At 44.9% G+C, this 22,640-nt stretch overlaps 1 protein-coding gene and 1 long non-coding RNA gene across 5 annotated transcripts in view; one reads left to right on the top strand and one right to left on the bottom strand.

Moving 5' to 3' along the window:
- Positions 1 to 15,108, bottom strand: part of CFAP20DC (CFAP20 domain containing) — a 236,681-nt gene extending 221,573 nt beyond the window's left edge. For 2 of the 4 annotated variants that reach the window (XM_072126663.1, XM_072126664.1), the window contains exons 1-2: positions 14,919 to 15,107; positions 7,860 to 7,928 (exon numbers count right to left, since the gene is read on the bottom strand). In XM_072126663.1, coding sequence (XP_071982764.1) covers positions 7,860 to 7,880 — 21 coding nt within the window. In that variant the 5' untranslated portion in view covers positions 7,881 to 7,928; positions 14,919 to 15,107. Of the gene's footprint in view, positions 1 to 7,859; positions 7,929 to 14,918 lie in introns of all 4 variants that reach the window. The other 2 variants (XM_072126665.1, XM_072126666.1) reach the window with 2 other exon arrangements.
- Positions 1 to 17,577, top strand: part of LOC140103561 (uncharacterized) — a 28,251-nt gene extending 10,674 nt beyond the window's left edge. The window contains exon 3 of the long non-coding RNA XR_011850129.1: positions 17,492 to 17,577. This is a non-coding gene — a long non-coding RNA (uncharacterized lncRNA). The remainder of the gene's footprint in view (positions 1 to 17,491) is intronic.
- Positions 17,578 to 22,640: the final 5,063 nt, after the last annotated feature.

Raw genomic sequence — 22,640 nt, 5'->3', positions numbered from 1 at the left:
GGGGTTTTGTCATCCCGTCTCGCGACGGGATGACGTCATTAACCCCAGAGCCGCCAGCCTGCAGCCTCCGATCGCTGCAATTGGCCGTCTGTAAAGACGGGCCAATCGCAGCGATCGACATCACAGGACCGACATGACAGGTCCTGTGATGTCAGAGGGGGGATGTCCCCTCGCGATCCCGCCAGGTTTCGGCGGTCAGTCATCCCGTCTTGCGACGGGATGACCGAATTTCTACACGTCGCGCCACTGGTGGATATATCCGCCATCGAGCGCTAACTCACTGCGCTCGATGGCGGATATATCCGCCGCAGAGCGTGAAGGGGTTAAGGACTTAGAGAAGGTTTGTGGTCAAACTTTGTTGTAAAACCTGAGGATTGAGGCTCTAAACCAAGAAGTCCATATTGCCGCAAATTTGGGGCCGCATATACGTCACCATAGACGGCAATGGTAGCCCGGCGACTACATGTGTGGCACCGTTCTGCACGCTCTATCTTTCCCCGTGTCTGCGGCCGTGTTCGCGCTTTTCTCTATGGAGGGGTCACCTCCTCCTCCTCTCCAGCGCACAGCGGTATGCATATGGCATATGGCTGTGTGAATGCAGCCTAAGATTGCGGTACAAAGAAGAGAGCGACTGCAGAATCTGACTACACAAGATACATTTGTCGTCTGTTACCATGGATATGCATATGTCTCTATGGCAGCTGCTGAAAATTATTAGGAATTAGCATATTCGCTTAATTTTTTCTCTAGCATAGAGCTTATTCAGATGTCTGTGTTCAGTCCGTATTGTATCCTCATCTGTTTTTTTTTTTAAATCCGTTTATTTTTAAATTTTTCTTAACATCTTTGTGCCGTGACCAGTTGGTTGCCTAGCAAAAGTTGAGAAAAAGCGGACCGCATATGAATGTCATCTGTGTGCCGTCCGTTTTTTTTTAAGATCCACCGACTTCTATGGAGGTCCGTGGTCTGCATGTGAGACAAAAATAGTGCATACTGCAATTATTTTCTCACTGTCTGCACATTTAGGGAAAAATAATGGATGTGTAAACAGACCCATACGAATCGATGGTTCGGTCATCCGCAAACAAGAAAAGGATAGCGTATGGCCCATCTGAATAAGCCCTTAGAGGCAATTAAATAATGAATGGTAGTGAATGCAGGCATTCCCTTTAACACTATGGGGGTCATTTACTAAGGGCCCAAATCACAGTTTTTTGTCGGGTTTCACGAAAATTACCGAATTGTGCCGTATTGCCCCGGGTTTTTGGCGCACACGATCGGATTGTGGCGCATCGGCCACACGGGGGGCATGGCCGTCGGAAAACCGACGGATTCGGAAAAACGCTGTATTTAAAAAAAAATAATGGGGCAGATTTACTTACCCGGTCCGTTCGCGATCCAGCGGCGCGTTCTCTGCGCTGGATTCGGGTCCGGACGGGATTTATTAAGGTAGTTCCTCCACCATCCACCAGGTGGCGCTGCTGCGCTGAAAAGCATCGGAACGCGCTGGAGTTCACCGGCTCGGGCTGAGTGAAGGTGAGTGCAAGCTCCGCAACAGATTTTTTATTTTAAATGCAGCGGTTTTTCCGAATCCGTCAGGTTTTCGTTCGGCCACGCCCCCCAATTTACGTTGCGTGCATGCCAGCGCCGATGCGCCAAAATCCGATCGCGTGCGCCAAAAACCCGGGGCAATACAGGGAGAATCGGCGCAAATCAGAAATATTCAGGTAACACGTTGGGAAAACGTGAATCGGGCCCTTAGTAAATGACCCCCATTGTGTCTGCACCAGGTTTGTACCTATCTTTGCACGAAAAAAAAATTGCGCCAATTTTGTGGGGCAGACTGTGCCACTTTTTATTACCTTGGCCCTATATTTTTTTTCTATAACTTAAGTACTACAGAGATTTTTTTTGAATGGAAAAGGCCGTAAAAATCGCCATCTTCTTCTTCTTCTAAGTTGTCTCCTGGCACTCTAACCTGTCGCTGCTGTACTCCACTGCTGTAGCTCCTTTGTATCAGTCTCTATCATTCATACATTTTACTTTTCCGCACAACATAATTGTATATGATGGCAAATAAAAACGAATAAAACCACCTGCATTATCACAGCGGGGGCCACTAATCCGTGTGATGGTTTCTTCCAAAAAAATCACAGGGATCAGTAAAACCTGTGATGTGAAGGGGTGATATTTCCACAATTACAGAGGCCATTAAAAGGAAATTGGGGATATTACACAGGAACCTCCTGGCGCCCATAACATCTGGAATTGCTGAGTGTCTGGCAGACCAGAAGAGTATTGTTGGCAGTGGAGGGAATCAGGTGCAGGGCTTCGTGACTGAAATGTCCAATGTCCTTCCAATGGAAGAGTTAGTTTAGTGGTATAATAGACCTATTGTACAACAAAGCGACAATCATCTCCTGGGCTTCATGTCCCCAGGGGCAAATTTTTAACCAAAAAAGAGATTGTGCATCAATGATGAACCTTTGTCTACTTGACGTGACTACAGACCACACACATTGGGGCACATTTACTTACCCGGTCCAGTCGCGATCCAGCGGCGCGTTGTCCGACGCTGATTCGGGTCTGCCGGGATTCACTAAGGTCCGTGCGCCAGATATCCACCAGGTGTCGCTGCTGCCCCGAGGTCCGCCGGAGTTCACCTTCTTCGTCCTGGTGCATGTAAGTGCTGATCTTGTGAAACAAGTTCTTTTTTAAATCTCGAAGTTTTTCCGAATCCGTCGGGTTGTCCCAAGGCCACACGCCCCAGATTTCTGTTGAGTGAAAGCCGGGGCCAATGCGCCAAAATCCGATCACGTGCGCCAAAATCCCAGGGCAATTCGGCGCAAATCGGAAATCATCAGGAAACCCAACGAAAGTGCGCGATTCGGACCCTTAGTAAATGAGGCTCATAGTGGGGATTCATTTTGCCTTTACCGTTTCTGATGGAGAAGGCACATGGATCTCCACCTCCCAGACAGTTTTATGGCTTCTCCAACCTGCACATCACTTTGGGTGTATTGGGGTGGGCGAAGGGTTGGCAGTGGTCTGCACACGGAAAACTGGCGAAGACTATAGCAAAACACTCTGCCACTTCAGACCTGGCCTTAGGTCAGAGCAGTTACAATTTGCGCCCGTACTGTATTTACTAAGAGGTCGGAACCTCTTAGTGCAGTGAAGGCGAACCTTTTAGAGACCGAGTGCCCAAACCACACCCGAAATCCACTTATTTACCCTGATGTGCCAACATGAAATTTTAAGCAGTAACTTATTGCTACCTGTTCTTTCACATCTTTCACTTGTATTGGCGGTCTGAGGCCACCAGTTAAAAGAAGGAGGGCAAATTCAGATTATCATTGTAGCTTCTCTCCAAAGTCTCTCTGTAAAGGAACAATGGACGGGTCCAACATGATGACCTCCAAAGATAATGCAGTTCTGTCAAAACCTCACTTTTCCCACAGTTCCAAACAGCCAACGAAGTGTCGAATAGCACTGAGAGCAGCATCCCTTAATTTGCCTGGGACTGCAGGAAGATTGGAAGTGTTTGGTGAACTCTGTCCTGGGGTGAGGGCCTGAGTGCCCATAGAAAGAGCTCTGAGTGCCACCTCTGGCACCCGTGCCATTGGTTCGCCATCACTGTCTTAGTGGATATGGGCACTGGACCACCAGCGGGCGGAATTTTAAGACTAAAGTTTTAAAGACTAAGACTAAGTTTTGAATGAATGAATTCCCTGCATAGAGTATTTCCATTAACGATCATTGAAAAGTGGACTTGTAGCACCACTGACCTGGAGGAATCCTCCATGGGAAAGTAGCAACTAGGTCATCGAGACCCAACAGCAAAAAAACTGAAGCTATGTGGGCCAAATGCTAAATCTGTAACCTGACCCCAGCGACCATGTACTATTTATCATAATGGTGTCTTCCTATGTGACAGAGATCTGCAGGCCTCCTCAGATGCTGAAACTTAGTTAAAACTCCTACAATACACGCATCTCCATCACCTATAGCCATGTCCTTCACTCTCTCTAAATTGGCGGACAAGGGATTATAATCTGCTGGGTTTACATGTTTTCAACTGGGGGGGGGGGCAGTTTTGGAATATCGAAATACCACATATAAGGACATAATTTTATGTCTTAGGTAAATGCTTCAGGCTGTTGGATATCAGTACTCCCATCTTTTTCTTCTGAAAGAAGATTTGCCGTCAGCAGAGCTGCTTGTTCTTGGGGCCACCAAACATTAGCTGATGCCCATTCCTAAAATTAGTAGACTTCCTCTTAGGGCCTCTTAGCTCTGTGAATACATGGCCAACACAGCAGCAGGGTCCAAGCAGCAGCAAGATGCTGCAATGTGACTGATAATTGAGGCCTCCATTAGAATTGAGATGGTTGAGTCCAGGAAGGAAGAATACTGGTTGGATCGAGTCTGCATCCTGGTGTCATCTCAATCATCCAATGTAATTATAGCACACAGGAAAACTGGGAGGCTTGTTACATAATCTACTTGCACTTAGCTCAGGGGCCAACCGGAAGACTCGAAGTGACCCTTGTCACGAAGAAACTTAAAGCGGTTGTACCAAGTATTGATGTTATTCACCGAGTATATTATCAGCTGCATGGGTTATTGCCATTGGTGGAGGTCTGATTGATGCTACCTCGATATGGGGGGTCCCATTCTCTCCAAATGAAGGAAGCGGCTATCTGGGTATGCATCCTGCCGATCCATTCAATACTATGGGAGTGTTGGAAATTGCTGAGCACAACACTTGGGTATCTCTGGCACTTCCATTAAAGGAGTTGTCCAATGGTTGAAAAACATGGCTGCTTTCTTCCAAAAAACATCATCACACCGGGCCATGATCGATGCTGTTATGTCAGCTCAGTTGATTAGAAATGAATGGAGCTCAGTTACAATACCATGCAATCATTTTTAGAAGAAAGCAGACATGTTTTACTACACCATAAACTGACTATGAGACTGCCAGGTATACTGACATTCCCATAGTACACATCCTTGACCTGCTAATAAGAGAGAACTGGACTCCTGTTCTGATCCGTTCTCATGACCAGCAGTCAGATACACACTGATCAGATTGTTATCCCCCACCTGGTACCAATAATACTTGGTACAACCCCTTTAACACCTCTTTTAAAGGGAACCTGTCATCAGGAACCCTTTTTCTAGCTCCCCCATGCCCCCATAGAGAATAGTGTGCACATTGCCAAAGTGTTTTTTATAATAAAACTGGCTTTTTCTGATAAAAAGAACAGTGAGATGAAAGTTCAACTTTCTCTGTCCCGTGTCCCATGGGAATGGCCAATGAGAAACCGCCCCGTCAGGAAAGCGCCCCGTCATGCATCTATTTCAAATAAGAGGGGTACAGGCGTTTTTTCAAATTTGAAATAGATGCATGACGGAGCGTTTTCCCGAGGGTGAGGGAGGGACCACTTCTCACTGGCCACTCCCATGGGACACGGGACACTGCTCTGCAGAGAGGAAGGTACACTTTCATCTGATTTTTCTTTTTATTGGAAAAACACTTTGGCAATGTGCTCTCTATTCTCTGTGGGTAAATAGGGGAGCCAGAAAAAAGGCTCCCGATGACAGGTTCCCTCTAAACCACAAAATAATGAAAATCCTGAAAAGCAGCTAGTAACATAGAAGCATTCCCCGCCAGACCTATGATGTATGTGAATAACTAATCTGCTTCTATAATAGCCTAACTAACTTAAAAAAAACAACATAAAAGCACAAAAGCTAAAGAAAACGCAGCGGACAACTACCCCCAACTGTACATCCTTATTCTTTACTGCGCTGGGCGACATAGTGGTGCGAGAACAACAATTAAATATTCACCAAAAGCAGCCCCTACGTTCCCATCATTTGTTTTGGAGAGTTAATGTAATTCTGTGCCAAAGGCAGAGACTTCTTATTTGGTGCGGGATGACAAAGTACACAGCGGCTTATTCTTCCCTCCCTGGATATTATGCCGTGTCTGATCACGCTCTCGCTATTATAAACCTTAAAAAAAAAAAAAAAATATGAGATCTCCTGGTTGCGAGGTTGCCCGAAGCGATTTAGCGCACGGGTCAAGACGTTTTCGGAATATTTTCTTAGCTTTTAACCGTACACACCTGTGCCTGTCATTTTCTGCTTCAGTGATATGCTGAACATAATACCGCTATTATAATACCGCTATATGCTGCTGAAATTTATATTATTTTGAGTTATTTTTTTTTAGTACCGTATTTTCCGGACTATAAGGCGCACTTAAAAGCCTTGGATTTCCTTGGAAATCCAAAGTGCGCCTTATAGTCCGGTGCGCCCTATATGAGGGCAGCGGACCCTACTTACATAGGTCCCCGCTACCGGAGACAGCAGATCTCCAGCGGGAACTGCAGACCACGCGGCACGAACAACTTCTGCCGCATGGTCTGCAGTTCCCGCTGGAGATCTGCTGTCTCCGGTAGCGGGGACCTATGTAAGTATTCTATTCTTTACCTCCCCCTCACCTTCCCCGCTCACCTTCCCCGCGTTCCGCGTCTCTTCTCGGCGTCGCGTCCCGTCGGGTCTCCGCTCCGCCCCCGGACCTCCGCCACGCCCCCGACCCTGCGCCTTATAGTCCGATGCGCCTTATATATGGAATTATTACATATATAAGGCGCATCGGACTGTTGCGCCTTATATTCCGGTGCGCCTAATGGCCCGGAAAATACGGTATTCACAATGTAATCTAATTCGCTTAAAGGGAGTCTACCAGCCCCCATATTGGCTCTCTAGTAAAAACAGCGTTGTGCCGGGCTCGCTATAAACTATCTATATTCTTCCAGTTTATGCAAATTAGGTTACTGGTTCTCTGTGGGTGGGGCTACACTTGTTTCCTACTTTCCTCTCCTTATTCCTGTATATCGGAGAGGTCGATCATTGTGTATAGAGGACTCGCTGTGTATTGATAGACAGCATAGAATCGACTAAAACAGAGAGTAAAAAATAAACTAAGACTAAAACCAGCAGGTGACATGTGATGTCACACAGGTGCACAGGTTGTTACATCCCTGGTCATGTGATGTCACATAGGTGCACGACATGTTATATCCCTGGTCATGTGATGTCACATAGGTGCACGACATGTTATATCCTTGGTCATGTGCTGTCACACAGGTGCACAACATGTTATATACCTGGTCAGGTGATGTTCACGGCTTGTTATATCCCTGTCATGTGATGTCACACAGGTGCACGGCTCATTATATTTTTAGTCATGTGATGTCACACAGGTGCACAGCTTGTTATATCCCTGGTCATGTGATGTCACACAGGTGCACAGCTTGTTATAACATAAAGCTGTGATTACTCTTTGTGTTATGACTAGCCGTGCACCTGTGTGACATCACATGACCAGGGCTGGGTTTTATCCACAGGAAGTAAACAATGAAGCTTTCTAAAGAATGACAGCAAGTAGAGATCTAGAAAAAATCAGTGAGTGATTCATACAGAAAGTATATCAAAACATTGTACAACTTTTCAGTTCACAAATTATTGATGAAAGTGGACAACCCCTTTGAATGCTAAGTTGTCCTGTGCTCCATTAAGTTTTTTGAGACTTCAAGATCAACTTGTAGGACTCGTAGTAGCCAATGAAGGAGGACAAGGACTCGCAGGTGATCATCGCCTTGACTTTATAAGTTTGTGACATCGCATTCTATGGTTCTGTGACTGGTTACATATCAGGTCCATTTAAGTGAATGGGGCTGAGATACAAAACCAAACACAAATAGAAATATAGCATATAAAATCTTAAAAATTAATAATATCATCTATTTATATTGTTGTTGTTGGTGTCTGACTAATCTTACCTGATATTCATTTTTGAACATGATGCTGCCTTGGACAAGACGTATCTGTAATCTGTGAGCCCAATTTGTCTGTAAAATACAAGTTATAGAGTCACACACATAGATGGTAAATGGCAAATTAGAACCCATAGTATACCGATCTAAAGTTTGGCAGCTTAGATACAGCAGCTCAGTTGTATGAGTGATAGATACCTCTATAATATGGATTACATTAAAGTTAAATCAAGTTACATTGATTGTAGTGCTGGAATGAAGTAAATTCTGTTGTATCACTCAGCAGTATCTTGTATAGAAACAAGTTCTAGGAGACCACTGTAAACCTTCCAACTGCATTATACTCCACAACCTTAATTACTTAACCCTATTCTGAATTACTACTTATTTTGGGATTAATTGGTTCCTGATCTACTAAAAGAGGAGGGGTCTATATCTGGAGTTTACGCATCATAAATCTCAGTGCAGAGATCAAGTTGAAGGATTTATGATACTTAGACTGCCAGACATCAAAGTGACGTGAGAGTGTCATCACAAATTAAATTATTGCAATTTATAGAGATCGACTACTGTTTGGACATATCCAGACAAGAGGGACAGTAAAGGGAAAACACGAATAGAGAACCCAAAGAAAGCCTTATACCTGGACTGCACACCAATAATACTAATGCACATATTTCCCTACTGCACGGTCCATTTTGTACTGATTATATCTATAATCCTTCATATTATACTATCATACCTTTACAGGTAGGACTGATGAGCCCGGGGCAAATTCAGATATTTCTTGATATATCTATATGTGCAAATAGTAACACAAAAATCTCCTCTAACTTATTAGTTTCATGATCCAAACAATTTTCAAAAATGATCGAGGTACTTAAATAGTTCACTGCTTGGCAAATGATGGATGAAATTATTATTGGGTGTCTGTAATTAGAAAGCATAACTGCGTGACTGTCTGTCATAACCATGGGGATGATTTATATTCTAATAACCATTTCCATGTAATGTGCAAGATCAATTAAATAATGATCTGTACGGAGGTCTCCCCCTGTGAAATACGCCCCAAGTTGAAATTCACTTTACTATGTGAAAGAGACAAAATATTGAGACGGCGACAACCATCCGCAGGCTTTACTCATTGATCCGGTTCTGGGCATGCCTCTATTATGCATGCACTGCCTATCAAATCCTAATTCATCTAGGTGCAGGCATCTATTAGTCATGGCTTATCCATCAATCCACCAAAGCGCAGGCGTCTGATGGTTAGAACTTGTTCATCCATCGTCTTGGACTCATTATCATTAGTCGTATATCTTGTCCGTCTTGATGCGTACGTTCATTGGTAAAGTACCATGATATGTAATATTAATGTACTGTACAGATACAGATTATGTCAGAGATCAGTCACAACCATCAGACAAAAGTAATGGAGATAAATTCTCTGCTAAATGGAGGTTTTGTAGTTTGGGATTGTAACGTTTAGAGGACATAAAAACCAGAAGCATGACCCATAGGAGATGCAATAAACTGGAAGCCAATGGAAAAATTATCTGAAGCAGAAACCTGGATGGCCCGGTGTAACAACAGGGTGGCTCGTACCCACAAACCTTTGCGGTGCCCCCGTCTACAACGTAGCTTCAAAGGATCGGTCTTGACAGGTTCAATCTCACTTCCGACACACTTGCCATTGGGACACCTACGTTTGTTCCTTCTATTTTGCTGGAGAACTCAGCAATGACCGAGCCTTACGAGACCAGGTGCCATAGATATGCTAGCCTAATATGTCTCTTATAACTACAGCGCCACCTACAGTGCCCAACTGGTGAGGCAAAGAACCACAATCTTCCCTGCCCACCAGAACTAAGACACTTAGATATTTCCTGTCCCTCTTACGATCCCACCGATACACTTGAAGTGCCCTCAACCTTCAGGGAACCTGCCAGCGTCAAAAGACACATCACACTATATTAGTATATATAAAACAATATAAAATACAATTTAACCCTTAGACTGCAGTCTTATTAAACATCAATAATGATTCTGATTTTGCAACATATTAGGTAAAACTTATGAAAACCAAATTGCTACTTTAAAGGGTTGTCGCACCAGAAACTACTCCTCATGTTTGGGAGTCACCATAGCAATCAGCTTCCTCTTATAAGTCCAGCTCCCTAAATTGAAGATCCAGTTTAGCAAAGTTTGGGATCCTAGACCTGTAGCTATGAATTTACAACATCCATAATCCAAAGCTTTAACATGGCGTATTGTCAGGGGGTGTCTCTGTATGTAATTCATGTTTTTTGGTAGATTTTGATTAGAGGAGGTCTCTGGGGTATTGATTATGTTCACCTACCCAAAGGATAGATCAACTTTGTCAGATCGGTGTAGATTCCGATAGCTGCCAAACTGGAATAATAAAAAAGAACAGTTCCAGAAGTCCAGCTCTATTCCCTGTACAAAGGCCGGCCCAGGGAACTGGACCTCAGCAACTATTCTCGGATGTCGAGAGGCTGCCATTTTCAGCTGGTTAACAAGAATTTGGAGTGCAAGACTTTGACTGATCTAATATTGATGGAGGGACTAGATATTGACAATAGGGACTAGATGCAACCTGTTGTAGGACACAATGGAATTTCCCATGACTCGCTTGAACTATACTTGGATGCCATTTGCCTCAATTTTTTTAGAAGGCTCAAAAATGTAATGATTATACAGGCAGTCCCCGGGTTACGTCCAAGATAGGTCCCATAGGTTTGTTCTTAATTTGAATTTGTGTGTAAGTCGAAACTGTATATTTTATAATTGTAGATCCAGACAAAAAATTTTTTTGCCCCAGTGACAATCGGAGTTTCAAAATTTTTTGCTGTAATGGGACCAAGGATTATCAATAAAGCTTCATTACAGACACCTTACAGCTGATCAGTGCAGCCTGGGACTATAGTAACATCCAGAGAGCTTCACCAGAGGTCACAGTGGGCAGAGGGGTCCTTCTCTAACTAGGGTCGTCTGTAAGTCGGCTGTCCTTAAGTAGGGGACCGCCCGTCAAAATGAACTGATAATTTTCGTTTTCATATGTTTTGTTGCTGTTTCATCTTTAAAAAAAAACCAACCCTAAAAATCACTTATTTTGTGATGGATTATCGCTAATTCTCTATCCCATCACACTCGCCTCCTTTATTCTCCATCAAGGTACCCAGCGTAACATCTCTTCATCTACAATTCTGGATGATCTTAGCAGCGTCTTGTTATTGCTATCTATTTATTGATATAGCGCGAGTAGTTTATTACTTTGTTCCATTGCGGACACCTGGGTAATAAATACCTGTAAGAGGCCGGGCCTGTTATTAATTCCCTTTTATAAGTCTTAAGACAAGAAGTATATAGCTGCGTTTTTCTTTATTCATGGAGCACTTAAATCTTCAGATCTCATTCTGCTTGTCAGAGTCTTGCGGCAGGATTATCTCCATAGTAGCGAGTGGGTAAACAGGCTCCCGAATCATTTTATATTCCGGAGAGCAGACGCCGGCTCTGACACCTCTCCCTCATCTGTGTGTCTATTAGCGCTTGATAAAAACTCAATTAATCCATGAAGGTAATATAAACATCTTTCACTCCTCCTGGTATTCCATCTATGCAAAAGGCTCCAAATATTGTAAATATATTCTTCACATTATTTATTTTTTTTATTGCTTCTCTGCTTCGGACAATCCCAAATTGTTACAAAGTGATCCCTTGATGGTAATCTGATCATAATGAAATCCCCAGCGATCACCTGTGATCGATAAGTGTTCTGTTTCCCTGCAGCGCCTCTACAGGAGAAATTGAGAATTTCATAATGCAGTTTCAATCAACGGATTATCTGAGTTATACAGGACATCAGTAGTGGATCACAATAAAGGCAGTTTAGGCGGTAGCCCAGGGCCCAAGCCTTGTAGGGTGCCCATGGCCACCAAAACCAGCACCAAATTTTATACTGGGAAGGGCCTTCACATATGAAACGCTCGTACACCTGTTCCCTCTCTCTTATACATATGTACACAAGATCCATTTCAGGACCTTTAAAGGTCCTCCAAAGGTCCTGGAACCGCATATTGAAAGTAGGCAGAAGCAACGCATCCTCCATTCCCCAAGAAGTTTGATATGTAGGAAGTGAATTCCAGACTTGTAGGGGCTATAATATTCATACAGCCCAAGGCCCAAGGCCGTCCAATTCCGTCCCTGCAGGGTTCGTGCTCCAGAGCAATATTCTTTATAGAACTTCTCTCCACTATGGACACTAAAGATTCTGAGCAATAGACCCCCAGTGTTATCTATCTTAAAATGGGATAAATGTAAAAAGGTTTTCTACATCAACAACCTTTTTAGTGAATTTTACAACTTTCACTCCTCTAAATAAATTGGGATCTGCTGCTCTTTAAAGGGATTGTTCCAGGATTGATTGTTATCTCCTATCCAGTGGATAGGGAATAACAATTTGAACAGTGGTCGGACTGCTGGGATCCCTACGATCACGAGAAAGGACCTCCAGTGGTGACGAGAGCAAGACCCCCTTCCGCACTAATTAAATGAAGCGGCAGGTTAAGCATGTGTCCTGCCATTTCATCCAAAACTATAGGACTGCCAGATATTGCAGAGCACAGGCCTCGGATGTCAGCACTGAGTTCTGCAACTTCCAACCCTCCCATAAAATTGAATGGAGCTGCAGGACACATGTCCAACCGGCCACGTCATTCCCTTAGTGGTTATAGGACATGTCATAATGTCTAGAGATGCGTTCTCAGGATCTGCAGAAGTCCTGGCAGTTGGATCTATGTCAAAGACACCAGATCAATACCTAGTAATGATCTGTCAGGAAGCGTCAGGGAGTCTCCCATGTCCTTTGACAACATAAAAATCGGTCTGTCCTAACCTCATGAAAGGCTACACAAATTCTACTAGACACATTTGTAATGTATCATTCAGACTACAGGATCATGTACATTGCATATATCACAACTTTATTACATTCGGACTCTTTTAGGGTTCCAGTTATCAATATTAGCTTGTTGGAGGTCCAGCAATTGGCTGTAGTTGGGAGCCAGAAGAAGACACCTCTGTCCACTATGACCATTCCAAAGAATTGCAGCTCAGCTCCAATAGAAGTCAGTCCTCCAATCTAAAGACCCTTTTACCGACAGAAGTACCGACTTGGCTCGATTTGCTCTAGTTGTTTTCCCCCCATGAGAAATAGATAAAGTCCCTGGGGACTTACTTAGCACTTACACTAGGCTCCATGCAAGCTCCATGAGACTGGTATTTTCTACAATGGAAAAATAACACAAACCAAGCTGAGCCAATTTGATCTGGTGCCATGCAGTATAAAACCAGATTCGCATTGATGACCAAATTCCATAAAGAACCTCCTCGCAATACGACATTCAAGACATTCAAACTCTAGTGCTTCCCCTCTACTCACTACCTACTACACATCTGACATTATACAATCTCTAAATATTCACATCCCAACTGACCAAGCACAGATCGGTTCTTACACCATTGACTGATATGTCCAGGGGGGTAACTATAGTGGTAGCAGCCATAGAAGCCTCTATGGGGCCCACAGTGTCAAGGGACCCCATCATCCGACCTGGCACTAAAGAATGGAGGATGTGCGCCATTATATACATATTATGCTGCACATTGTGGTGTATATATGCTATATATGGTGTATGATGTGTATATATACAGTACGTTATCTGTGTATGTAAGCAGTATGTCTGTATATGGCACTGTATGTGTGATGTGTATATGCTCTATATGTGTGTAACAGTGTATAAATGTGTATAAATGAGTGATTAACTGTATGTTTATGTTTATAGGAATGTAATATATGTATATTTTTAAGCCAAAATGGGGTCCCCTTCAGAAGTCTGCTATGGGGCCCTGCCTATCCTAGTTATGCCACTGGATATGTTGTATCAGCTCCATGGTCCTTATAGACTATATTTCTCAAATATATTGTAATATTCTAAGCTACAATAGTGTGTTACCCCACTCCTGTATGTACACTGCATATACAGGTAGGAGTGTATATGGGTATGTGCCTGCGCCGCCCCCCAAAATGAGGCGAAAAGGGGATGGTAGATGTAGAATAACGAGCATTACCAGACAAGGGTTTTAGGAATTGTCCCCATTGCTGAAGACTCTGGCTACATATTGTTAATCCATGTGCTTTCCATATTATTAATATTAGTATAATAGTAGGACCTCCTGTGTAGCGCTATCCTCATAGTAATGCGCACAGCACTAGTATTTTATAGTAGAACATCCCAGTAGTGGCTACTATGCCAGCGTTATTGTAGTGCCCATAGTGCCAATATCATATGTACATAGCACATTACCATTGTACTACCAGTAGCACAACCACATAATAATATTTAAATGCCAATAACATTGCAACCTCATATTTTTGTCCACACCCCATAATGCCATCCAGTAATGCTCAAAGTGCCAAGCTCGTGCCAAGTATTATAGTTCCTATTATGCCAACCTCATTGTAATGTCTCCAGTGTCAATATCAATGAAGAATCCACACTACCATCCTTATACTACTGCCCACAATACCAGGATCAATATAATACTGATAGTACCAAGCGCATAGTAATGTCCTATAGTACCCATGATTGCAACCTCTTAGTAATGCATATAGTGCCAGTATTGAATGTGGCAACCTAATAGTAATACCCAACGTACCATATTGCCAATATTATTGTAGTAGCATCATAGCAATGCCAACTGGGGTGCCCCATTGGTGCCAGCATGACCTGGTGCAGGCACAGATTGTACATTTACTAATATGTGGCTGTGATACAGTCAGTGGTGTGCATGCTGGGAGTTGTAGTTCCAGAATAGCTGGCGATCCACAGTTTTCAGATCATCACACTACACAGGCAGACAATGGATTGTAACCAATAACTTCACATTAACCCTACATCTCCTGCCATAGAGACTGATCAACATCCAATAATCACCTTTGATCATACACTGCGTTTACAATGAAAGACTTTGCACATAACTTACCCCGAGCTCCCAGGATCACAGTATACAGTATACAGGGCTGGGGTGTGATGTATTGGGATATACTGGAGCAGGAAGTGCTGGAAACAGCGTGGATGTCACCTAGCAACCAGCACCCAGGCCTGCCCCGGGGAGGGTGCTATGGCGGGGAGACTATTGTCATTCATGTCAGACACAACAACACATGTCCTCCTCCCCTGTGTAACCTAACCTGCGCCCAGACCTGCCTCCCCAACTGTCTCCTATACCTGACAGCTGTCTCTTATACCTCAGAGATGTCTCTGATACCTGAGACCTGTCTCTTATACCTGAGACCTGTCTCTTATCCCTCAGAGATGGCTCTTATACCTGAGACCTGTCTCTTATACCTGAGAACTGTGTCCTATACCTGAGAACTGTCTCTTATCCCTCAGAGATGGCTCTTATACATGAGACCTGTCTCTTATGCCTCAGAGATGGCTCTTATACATAAGACCTGTCTCTTATCCCTCAGAGATGTCTCTTACACATGAGACCTGTCTCTTATGCCTCAGAGATGGCTCTTATACATGAGACCTGTCTCTTATCCCTCAGAGATGTCTCTTACACATGAGACCTGTCTCTTATGCCTCAGAGATGGCTCTTATACCTGAGACCTGTCTTTTATATGTGAGAACTGTCTCTTATCCCTCAGAGATGGCTCTTATACATAAGACCTGTCTCTTATCCATGAGAACTTTATTTTATACCTGAGAACTGTCTCTTATACATGCGACCTGTGTCTTATACCAACACCTGTCTCTTATCCATGAGAGCTGTCTCTTATCCATAAGACCTTTTCCTATATCTGAGACCTATCTCTTATATTTGAGACCTAAACCTAAGTCTCTTATGTCTGAGAGCTGTCTCGAACCCCTCAGGTTTGTCTCTTATAAATGAGATCTCCCTTTTATACCTAAGCCTATCACTTATATCTGAGACCTGTCTCTTATACACGAGACATGTCTATTATCCCTAAACCTGTCTTTCATATCTCAGACTTGTCTCTTTTATCTAAACCTGTCTCTTCTACCTCAGACCTGTATGGTATACAAGAGATCTGTCTCTTAGGCCCCTTCTACACTCGCGAGTGTGATGCGATGAACTTGCATCACACTCGGATCGCGAGCTGCACGGATTGCACGGCCCGAACGCCGCAAACCGGAACTGAACTCAGCATGTCAGTTCAGTTCCGGTTTGCAGCGTTCGGGTCGTGCGAGTCGAGCAGCACGCTTGTGATGCGAGTTCATCACATGCGAGTTCATCGCATTCATCGCGAGTGTAGAAGGGGCCTTATACCTGAGCTTGTCTCTTATATCTGAGACCTGTCTCTTATACATGAGATGTGACTCTTATCCCTTAGGCTGCATTCACACACATGTATGGGGGACATATATACGGCCGATATACGCCCCCCATACACTTTTATGGGCTCACGGCACCGTACGGGAGCGGTACGGTGCAGCACCCGGGAAAAGATCGGACATGTTCTATCTTTTCCCGTATTATGGCACCGTGGCCCATATGTTCCTATGGAGAGGGGCGGGGGTGAGCTGCGCTTACCTCCTCCTCCTCCTCTCCCCACGCGCTGCCGTGTGCCCGCCGTGCATGGTGCGGCGGGCAACGGCAGTGTGCATGTAGCCTTAACCTGTATCTTATATCTGAGACCTGTCTCTTATACATGAGATGTGACTCTTATCCCTTAACCTGTATCTTATATCTGAGACCTGTCTCTTATCCATAAACCTGTATCTTATACCTGAGACTTGTCTCTTATCCATAAACCTGTCTCTTATCCATGAGACCTGCTGTCCCTATAGCTGAGAACTGTCTCTTATACAACATGAGACCTGCCTTGTATCCCTAAATCTGTCTCTTATGTCTGAGAACTTTCTGTCATATCCTAGACCTGTCTCTTATACATGAGATCTGTCTCTTATACCTAAGCCTATATCTTATATCTGAGACCTGTCTCTTATACATGAGACCTGCCTTGTATCGCAAAACCTGTCTCTTATGTCTGAGACCTGTCTCTTATACATGATACCTGTTTTTTAACCCTAGACCTGTCTCTTATACATGAAACCTGCATGAGACCTGTCGCACACACAGCTGTCTATGCATCAGCCATATTTGCTACAAGATTTAAATGTTCGGCCTATAAATTACACTATACACTATCACTATACTATAAAATACACCATAAATTCCTCCATTTGTGTTTCTTCATTATGAGTAGATAGATAGATTGATAGATAGATGATAGATAGATGGATAGATAGATGGATAAAAAAGGAGACTGATGACTTGTGTAAGTTCTGCAGCCATTAAGCCATGTGATACCCTGGCATCATGAGAAGCTTCTTGGTGTCTGTTTCGGGCCTCATCTGTCTTCATGAGAATCATTTTGTAGTGAACTGCTTATCTCATCCAAATCCATTATCGCAGCTTGTAATAGTAAACTGAAATGTTAATCATATTTTATTCTGGGAAATAAATAGGATTTAATATGTAAATGAGAGAATTTGTCTTTATTCACATTATTTATGTTTCTGCAGGACATGAGCGGCAGTGAGGAGAAGCCTGTCATTATCTTCCATCAGAGGCCTAATCCATCAATTTGCCTCTTGTATGACTATAAAAGGTGAAAATACTTGTGATGTGGTAGAAGATTTTTGTCCACTGGATATTAAAAAAAGTAATTTTTAGTATTGAGTAGAGATGAGCGAACATGCTCGTCCGAGCTTGATGCTCGTTCGAGCATTAGCGTACTCGAAACTGCTCGTTGCTCGGACGAATACTTCGCCCGCTCGAGAAAATGGCAGCTCCCGCCGTTTTGCTTTTTGGCAGCCAGAAACAGAGCCAATCACAAGCCAGGAGACTCTGCACTCCACCCAGCATGACGTGGTACCCTTACACGTCGATAGCAGTGGTTGGCTGGCCAGATCAGGTGACCCTGGGATAGACTAGCCGCTGCCCGCGCTGCTCGGATCATTCTGTGTCTGGATGCCGCTAGGGAGAGAGCTGCTGCTGGTCAGGGAAAGCGTTAGGGTGTTCTATTAGCTTACTGTTAGGCAGGAGTGATTCTCCAAGAACCCAACAGCCCTTCTTAGGGCTACAATAACGTTCTACTTTTTTTTTTTTTTATTTGCATCTAGTACCATTTTGTGAGGAATTAGCAGGGGGACTTGCTACCGTTGTGTTTAGCTCTTAGTGGCGCACATATCCACCTCAAACACCAAAGTGGGAAAATTTAGTAGGGGTTGGATTTCAATTAGGCACAGTCTGCCATTTGTCCTTTTTTATTTTACGTTTATTTTGTTTAATAACTCAGCGTCATCTCATCTGGCATAGTAGTGTGCTTTCATACTTGGCTAGAAAATAGCCATAGGAGAATCCAAACGGCTTACTTACGCCTACAGTAGCGTTATATATTTGATTTCTGGTTGATCTGCTGGTGGCTGTACTTGCTGCAGTGCATCTACTAGCCAATTGTGAGCAATTTGTAGTGAGACTTGCGACCGCTGTGTTTTGCGCTTAGTGACGCACATATCCATTGCAAAGACCGAAGTGGGAAAATTTAGTAGGGGTTGGATTTCAATTAGGCACAGTCTGCCATTTGTCCTTTTTTATTTTACGTTTATTTTGTTTAATAACTCAGCGTCATCTCATCTGGCATAGTAGTGTGCTTTCATACTTGGCTAGAAAATAGCCATAGGAGAATCCAAACGGCTTACTTACGCCTACAGTAGCGTAATATATTTGATTTCTGGTTGATCTGCTGGTGGCTGTACTTGCTGCAGTGCATCTACTAGCCAATTGTGAGCAATTTGTAGTGAGACTTGCGACCGCTGTGTTTTGCGCTTAGTGACGCACATATCCATTGCAAAGACCGAAGTGGGAAAATTTAGTAGGGGTTGGATTTCAATTAGGCACAGTCTGCCATTTGTCCTTTTTTATTTTACGTTTATTTTGTTTAATAACTCAGCGTCATCTCATCTGGCATAGTAGTGTGCTTTCATACTTGGCTAGAAAATAGCCATAGGAGAATCCAAACGGCTTACTTACGCCTACAGTAGCGTTATATATTTGATTTCTGGTTGATCTGCTGGTGGCTGTACTTGCTGCAGTGCATCTACTAGCCAATTGTGAGCAATTTGTAGTGAGACTTGCGACCGCTGTGTTTTGCGCTTAGTGACGCACATATCCATTGCAAAGACCGAAGTGGGAAAATTTAGTAGGGGTTGGATTTCAATTAGGCACAGTCTGCCATTTGTCCTTTTTTATTTTACGTTTATTTTGTTTAATAACTCAGCGTCATCTCATCTGGCATAGTAGTGTGCTTTCATACTTGGCTAGAAAATAGCCATAGGAGAATCCAAACGGCTTACTTACGCCTACAGTAGCGTTATATATTTGATTTCTGGTTGATCTGCTGGTGGCTGTACTTGCTGCAGTGCATCTACTAGCCAATTGTGAGCAATTTGTAGTGAGACTTGCGACCGCTGTGTTTTGCGCTTAGTGACGCACATATCCATTGCAAAGACCGAAGTGGGAAAATTTAGTAGGGGTTGGATTTCAATTAGGCACAGTCTGCCATTTGTCCTTTTTTATTTTACGTTTATTTTGTTTAATAACTCAGCGTCATCTCATCTGGCATAGTAGTGTGCTTTCATACTTGGCTAGAAAATAGCCATAGGAGAATCCAAACGGCTTACTTACGCCTACAGTAGCGTTATATATTTGATTTCTGGTTGATCTGCTGGTGGCTGTACTTGCTGCAGTGCATCTACTAGCCAATTGTGAGCAATTTGTAGTGAGACTTGCGACCGCTGTGTTTTGCGCTTAGTGACGCACATATCCATTGCAAAGACCGAAGTGGGAAAATTTAGTAGGGGTTGGATTTCAATTAGGCACAGTCTGCCATTTGTCCTTTTTTATTTTACGTTTATTTTGTTTAATAACTCAGTGTCATCTCATCTGGCATAGTAGTGTGCTTTCATACTTGGCTAGAAAATAGCCATAGCAATAGGATAGCATCGTTTGGTTTTAAAAACTCAAAAACACAAAAAAAAAAAAAAACACAAAAAAAAGTAAAAAAAAAATTAAAGCTATAACTCTCATTTTAAAAATGTTTAACCCGAGGGCTAGGGGTAGAGGACGAGGGCGGGGACGTGGGCGTCCAACTACTGCAGGGGTCAGAGGCCGTGGTCCTGGCCGGGGTGAGACACCACCTGCTTATGAGGGAGCAGGGGAACGCCGCAGAGCTACACTCCCTAGGTTCATGTCTGAAGTTACTGGGACTCGTGGTAGAGCACTGTTGAGGCCAGAACAGTGCGAACAGGTGATGTCGTGGATTGCTGACAATGCTTCGAGCAATTTGTCCACCAGTCAGTCTTCCACGCAGTCCACCCATGTCACCGAAATCGCCACTCCTCCAGCTCCTGCACCTCAGCCTCCTCCCCCCCAGTCTGCCCCCTCCCAGGAAAATTTGGCATTTGAACCGGCATACTCTGAGGAACTGTTTTCTGGACCCTTCCCACAGTCACAAACCACTTGTCCGGTTGCTGCTGAGCAATTTTCCGATGCCCAGGTTTTCCACCAGTCACAGTCTGTGGGTGATGATGACCTTCTTGACGTAGTGGAAGTGTGTAAAGAGGTGTCCGACGATGAGGAGACACGGTTGTCAGACAGTGGGGAAGTTGTTGTCAGGGCAGGAAGTCCGAGGGGGGAGCAGACTGAGGGATCGGAGGATGATGAGGTGACAGACCCAAGCTGGGTTGAGAGGCCGGGTGAACACAGTGCTTCTGAGACGGAGGAGAGTCCTCGACCAGAACAGGTTGGAAGAGGCAGTGGTGGGGCCAGACGGAGAGGCAGGGCCAGAGCTGGTGCATCAGCGCCAAATGTGTCAACTAGTGAAGCTCCCGTGGCGAGGGCTCTTGCGGCGAGGGCTAGATCTTCAGAAGTCTGGAGGTTCTTTAAGGAAACACCGGATGACCGACGGACTGTGGTGTGCAACATTTGCCAAACCAGGCTCAGCAGGGGTTCCACCACTACTAGCTTAACTACCACCAGTATGCGCAGGCATATGAATGCTAAACACCCCACTCAGTGGCAACAAGCCCGTTCACCTCCGGCCGTGCACACCACTGCTCCTTCCCCTGTGTCAGCTGATAGTCAGCCCCCTGCCCAGGACCCTGCCACAAAAACCCCATCGTCGCCTCCACGATCCTCCACAGCATCCACCAGCGTTCAGCTCTCCATACCCCAGACGCTGGAGCGGAAACGCAAATATAGTGCAACCCACCCGCACGCCCAAGCCCTTAATGTGCACATCTCCAGATTGCTTAGCCTGGAGATGCTGCCCTATAAGCTAGTAGAGACCGAGGCCTTTCGCAACCTCATGGCGGCGGCCGCCCCTCGGTATTCGGTCCCCAGCCGCCACTACTTTTCCCGATGTGCCGTCCCAGCCCTGCACCAGCACGTGTCAGACAACATCATCCGTGCCCTGACCAACGCCGTTTCTGACAAGGTCCACCTGACCACGGACACGTGGACGAGTGCTGCCGGGCAGGGCCACTATATATCGCTGACGGCACATTGGGTTAACTTGGTGGAGGCTGGGAGCGAGTCTGACCCTGCGGCTGGTCATATACTGCCGACGCCGAGGATTGCGGGGCCTACCTCGGTCCAGGTGTTTCAGGCCTACTATGCCTCCTCCTCCTCCCACCCCTCCTCCACCTCCTCCTCCGAACTACCATCCGTGGGCACGGCGCCATCAGTCGGTAGCTCTAGGCACAGCAGCAGTGCCGTCGCTAAGCGACAGCAGGCGGTGCTCAAACTGCTGAGCCTAGGCGATAAAAGGCACACCGCCCAAGAGCTATTACAGGGCATCACGGCGCAGACTGATCTGTGGCTGGCACCGCTGAACCTGAAGCCAGGCATGGTTGTGTGTGACAACGGCCGTAACCTGGTGGCGGCTCTGCAACTCGGCAGACTGACACATGTGCCATGCCTGGCCCATGTGTTAAATCTGATAGTTCAGCGTTTCCTCAAGACATACCCCAATCTGTCTGATTTGCTCACGAAGGTGCGCCGCATCTGTGCGCATTTCAGGAAGTCCAGCACAGATGCTGCCACTCTCAGGGCAGCGCAGCGCCGCCTCCAACTGCCCGCTCACCGACTGTTGTGCGACGTGCCCACGAGGTGGAATTCAACACTGACCATGTTATCCAGAGTTTACCAGCAGCGCCGAGCGATTGTAGACTGCCAGATGTCAACTTCCACCAGAACTGGTAGTCAGGTCAGTCAGCTTCCTCAAGTCTACAATGAGGAGTGGACGTGGATGTCTGATATCTGTCAGGTGCTGAGTAACTTTGATGAGTCAACACAGATGGTCAGTGGCGATGCCGCCATCATCAGCCTCACCATCCCGCTGCTTGGCCTGTTGAAAAACTCTCTGATCAGCATGAAGTCGGAAGCTTTGCGCTCGTCACAAGAGACGGGGGAAGAAGATTCCCTTGTTGATAGCCAAAGCACCCTCAGGTCTGTTTCTCAGCGCATATCGGAGGAGGTGGAGGTGGAGGAGGATGAGGAGGAAGAGGAGGAGAATGTTGGCGAGACACAAGAGGGGACCATTGTTGAGTCCTTCACTGTTCAGCGTGTATGGGCAGAAGAAGAGGAGTTGGAGGAGTTGGAGGAGGAGGA

The sequence above is a fragment of the Engystomops pustulosus genome, chromosome 10, assembly GCF_040894005.1.
Source record: "Engystomops pustulosus chromosome 10, aEngPut4.maternal, whole genome shotgun sequence".
NCBI classification, from domain to species: domain Eukaryota; kingdom Metazoa; phylum Chordata; class Amphibia; order Anura; family Leptodactylidae; genus Engystomops; species Engystomops pustulosus.
This window is presented reverse-complemented; position numbering and strand designations above follow the sequence as displayed.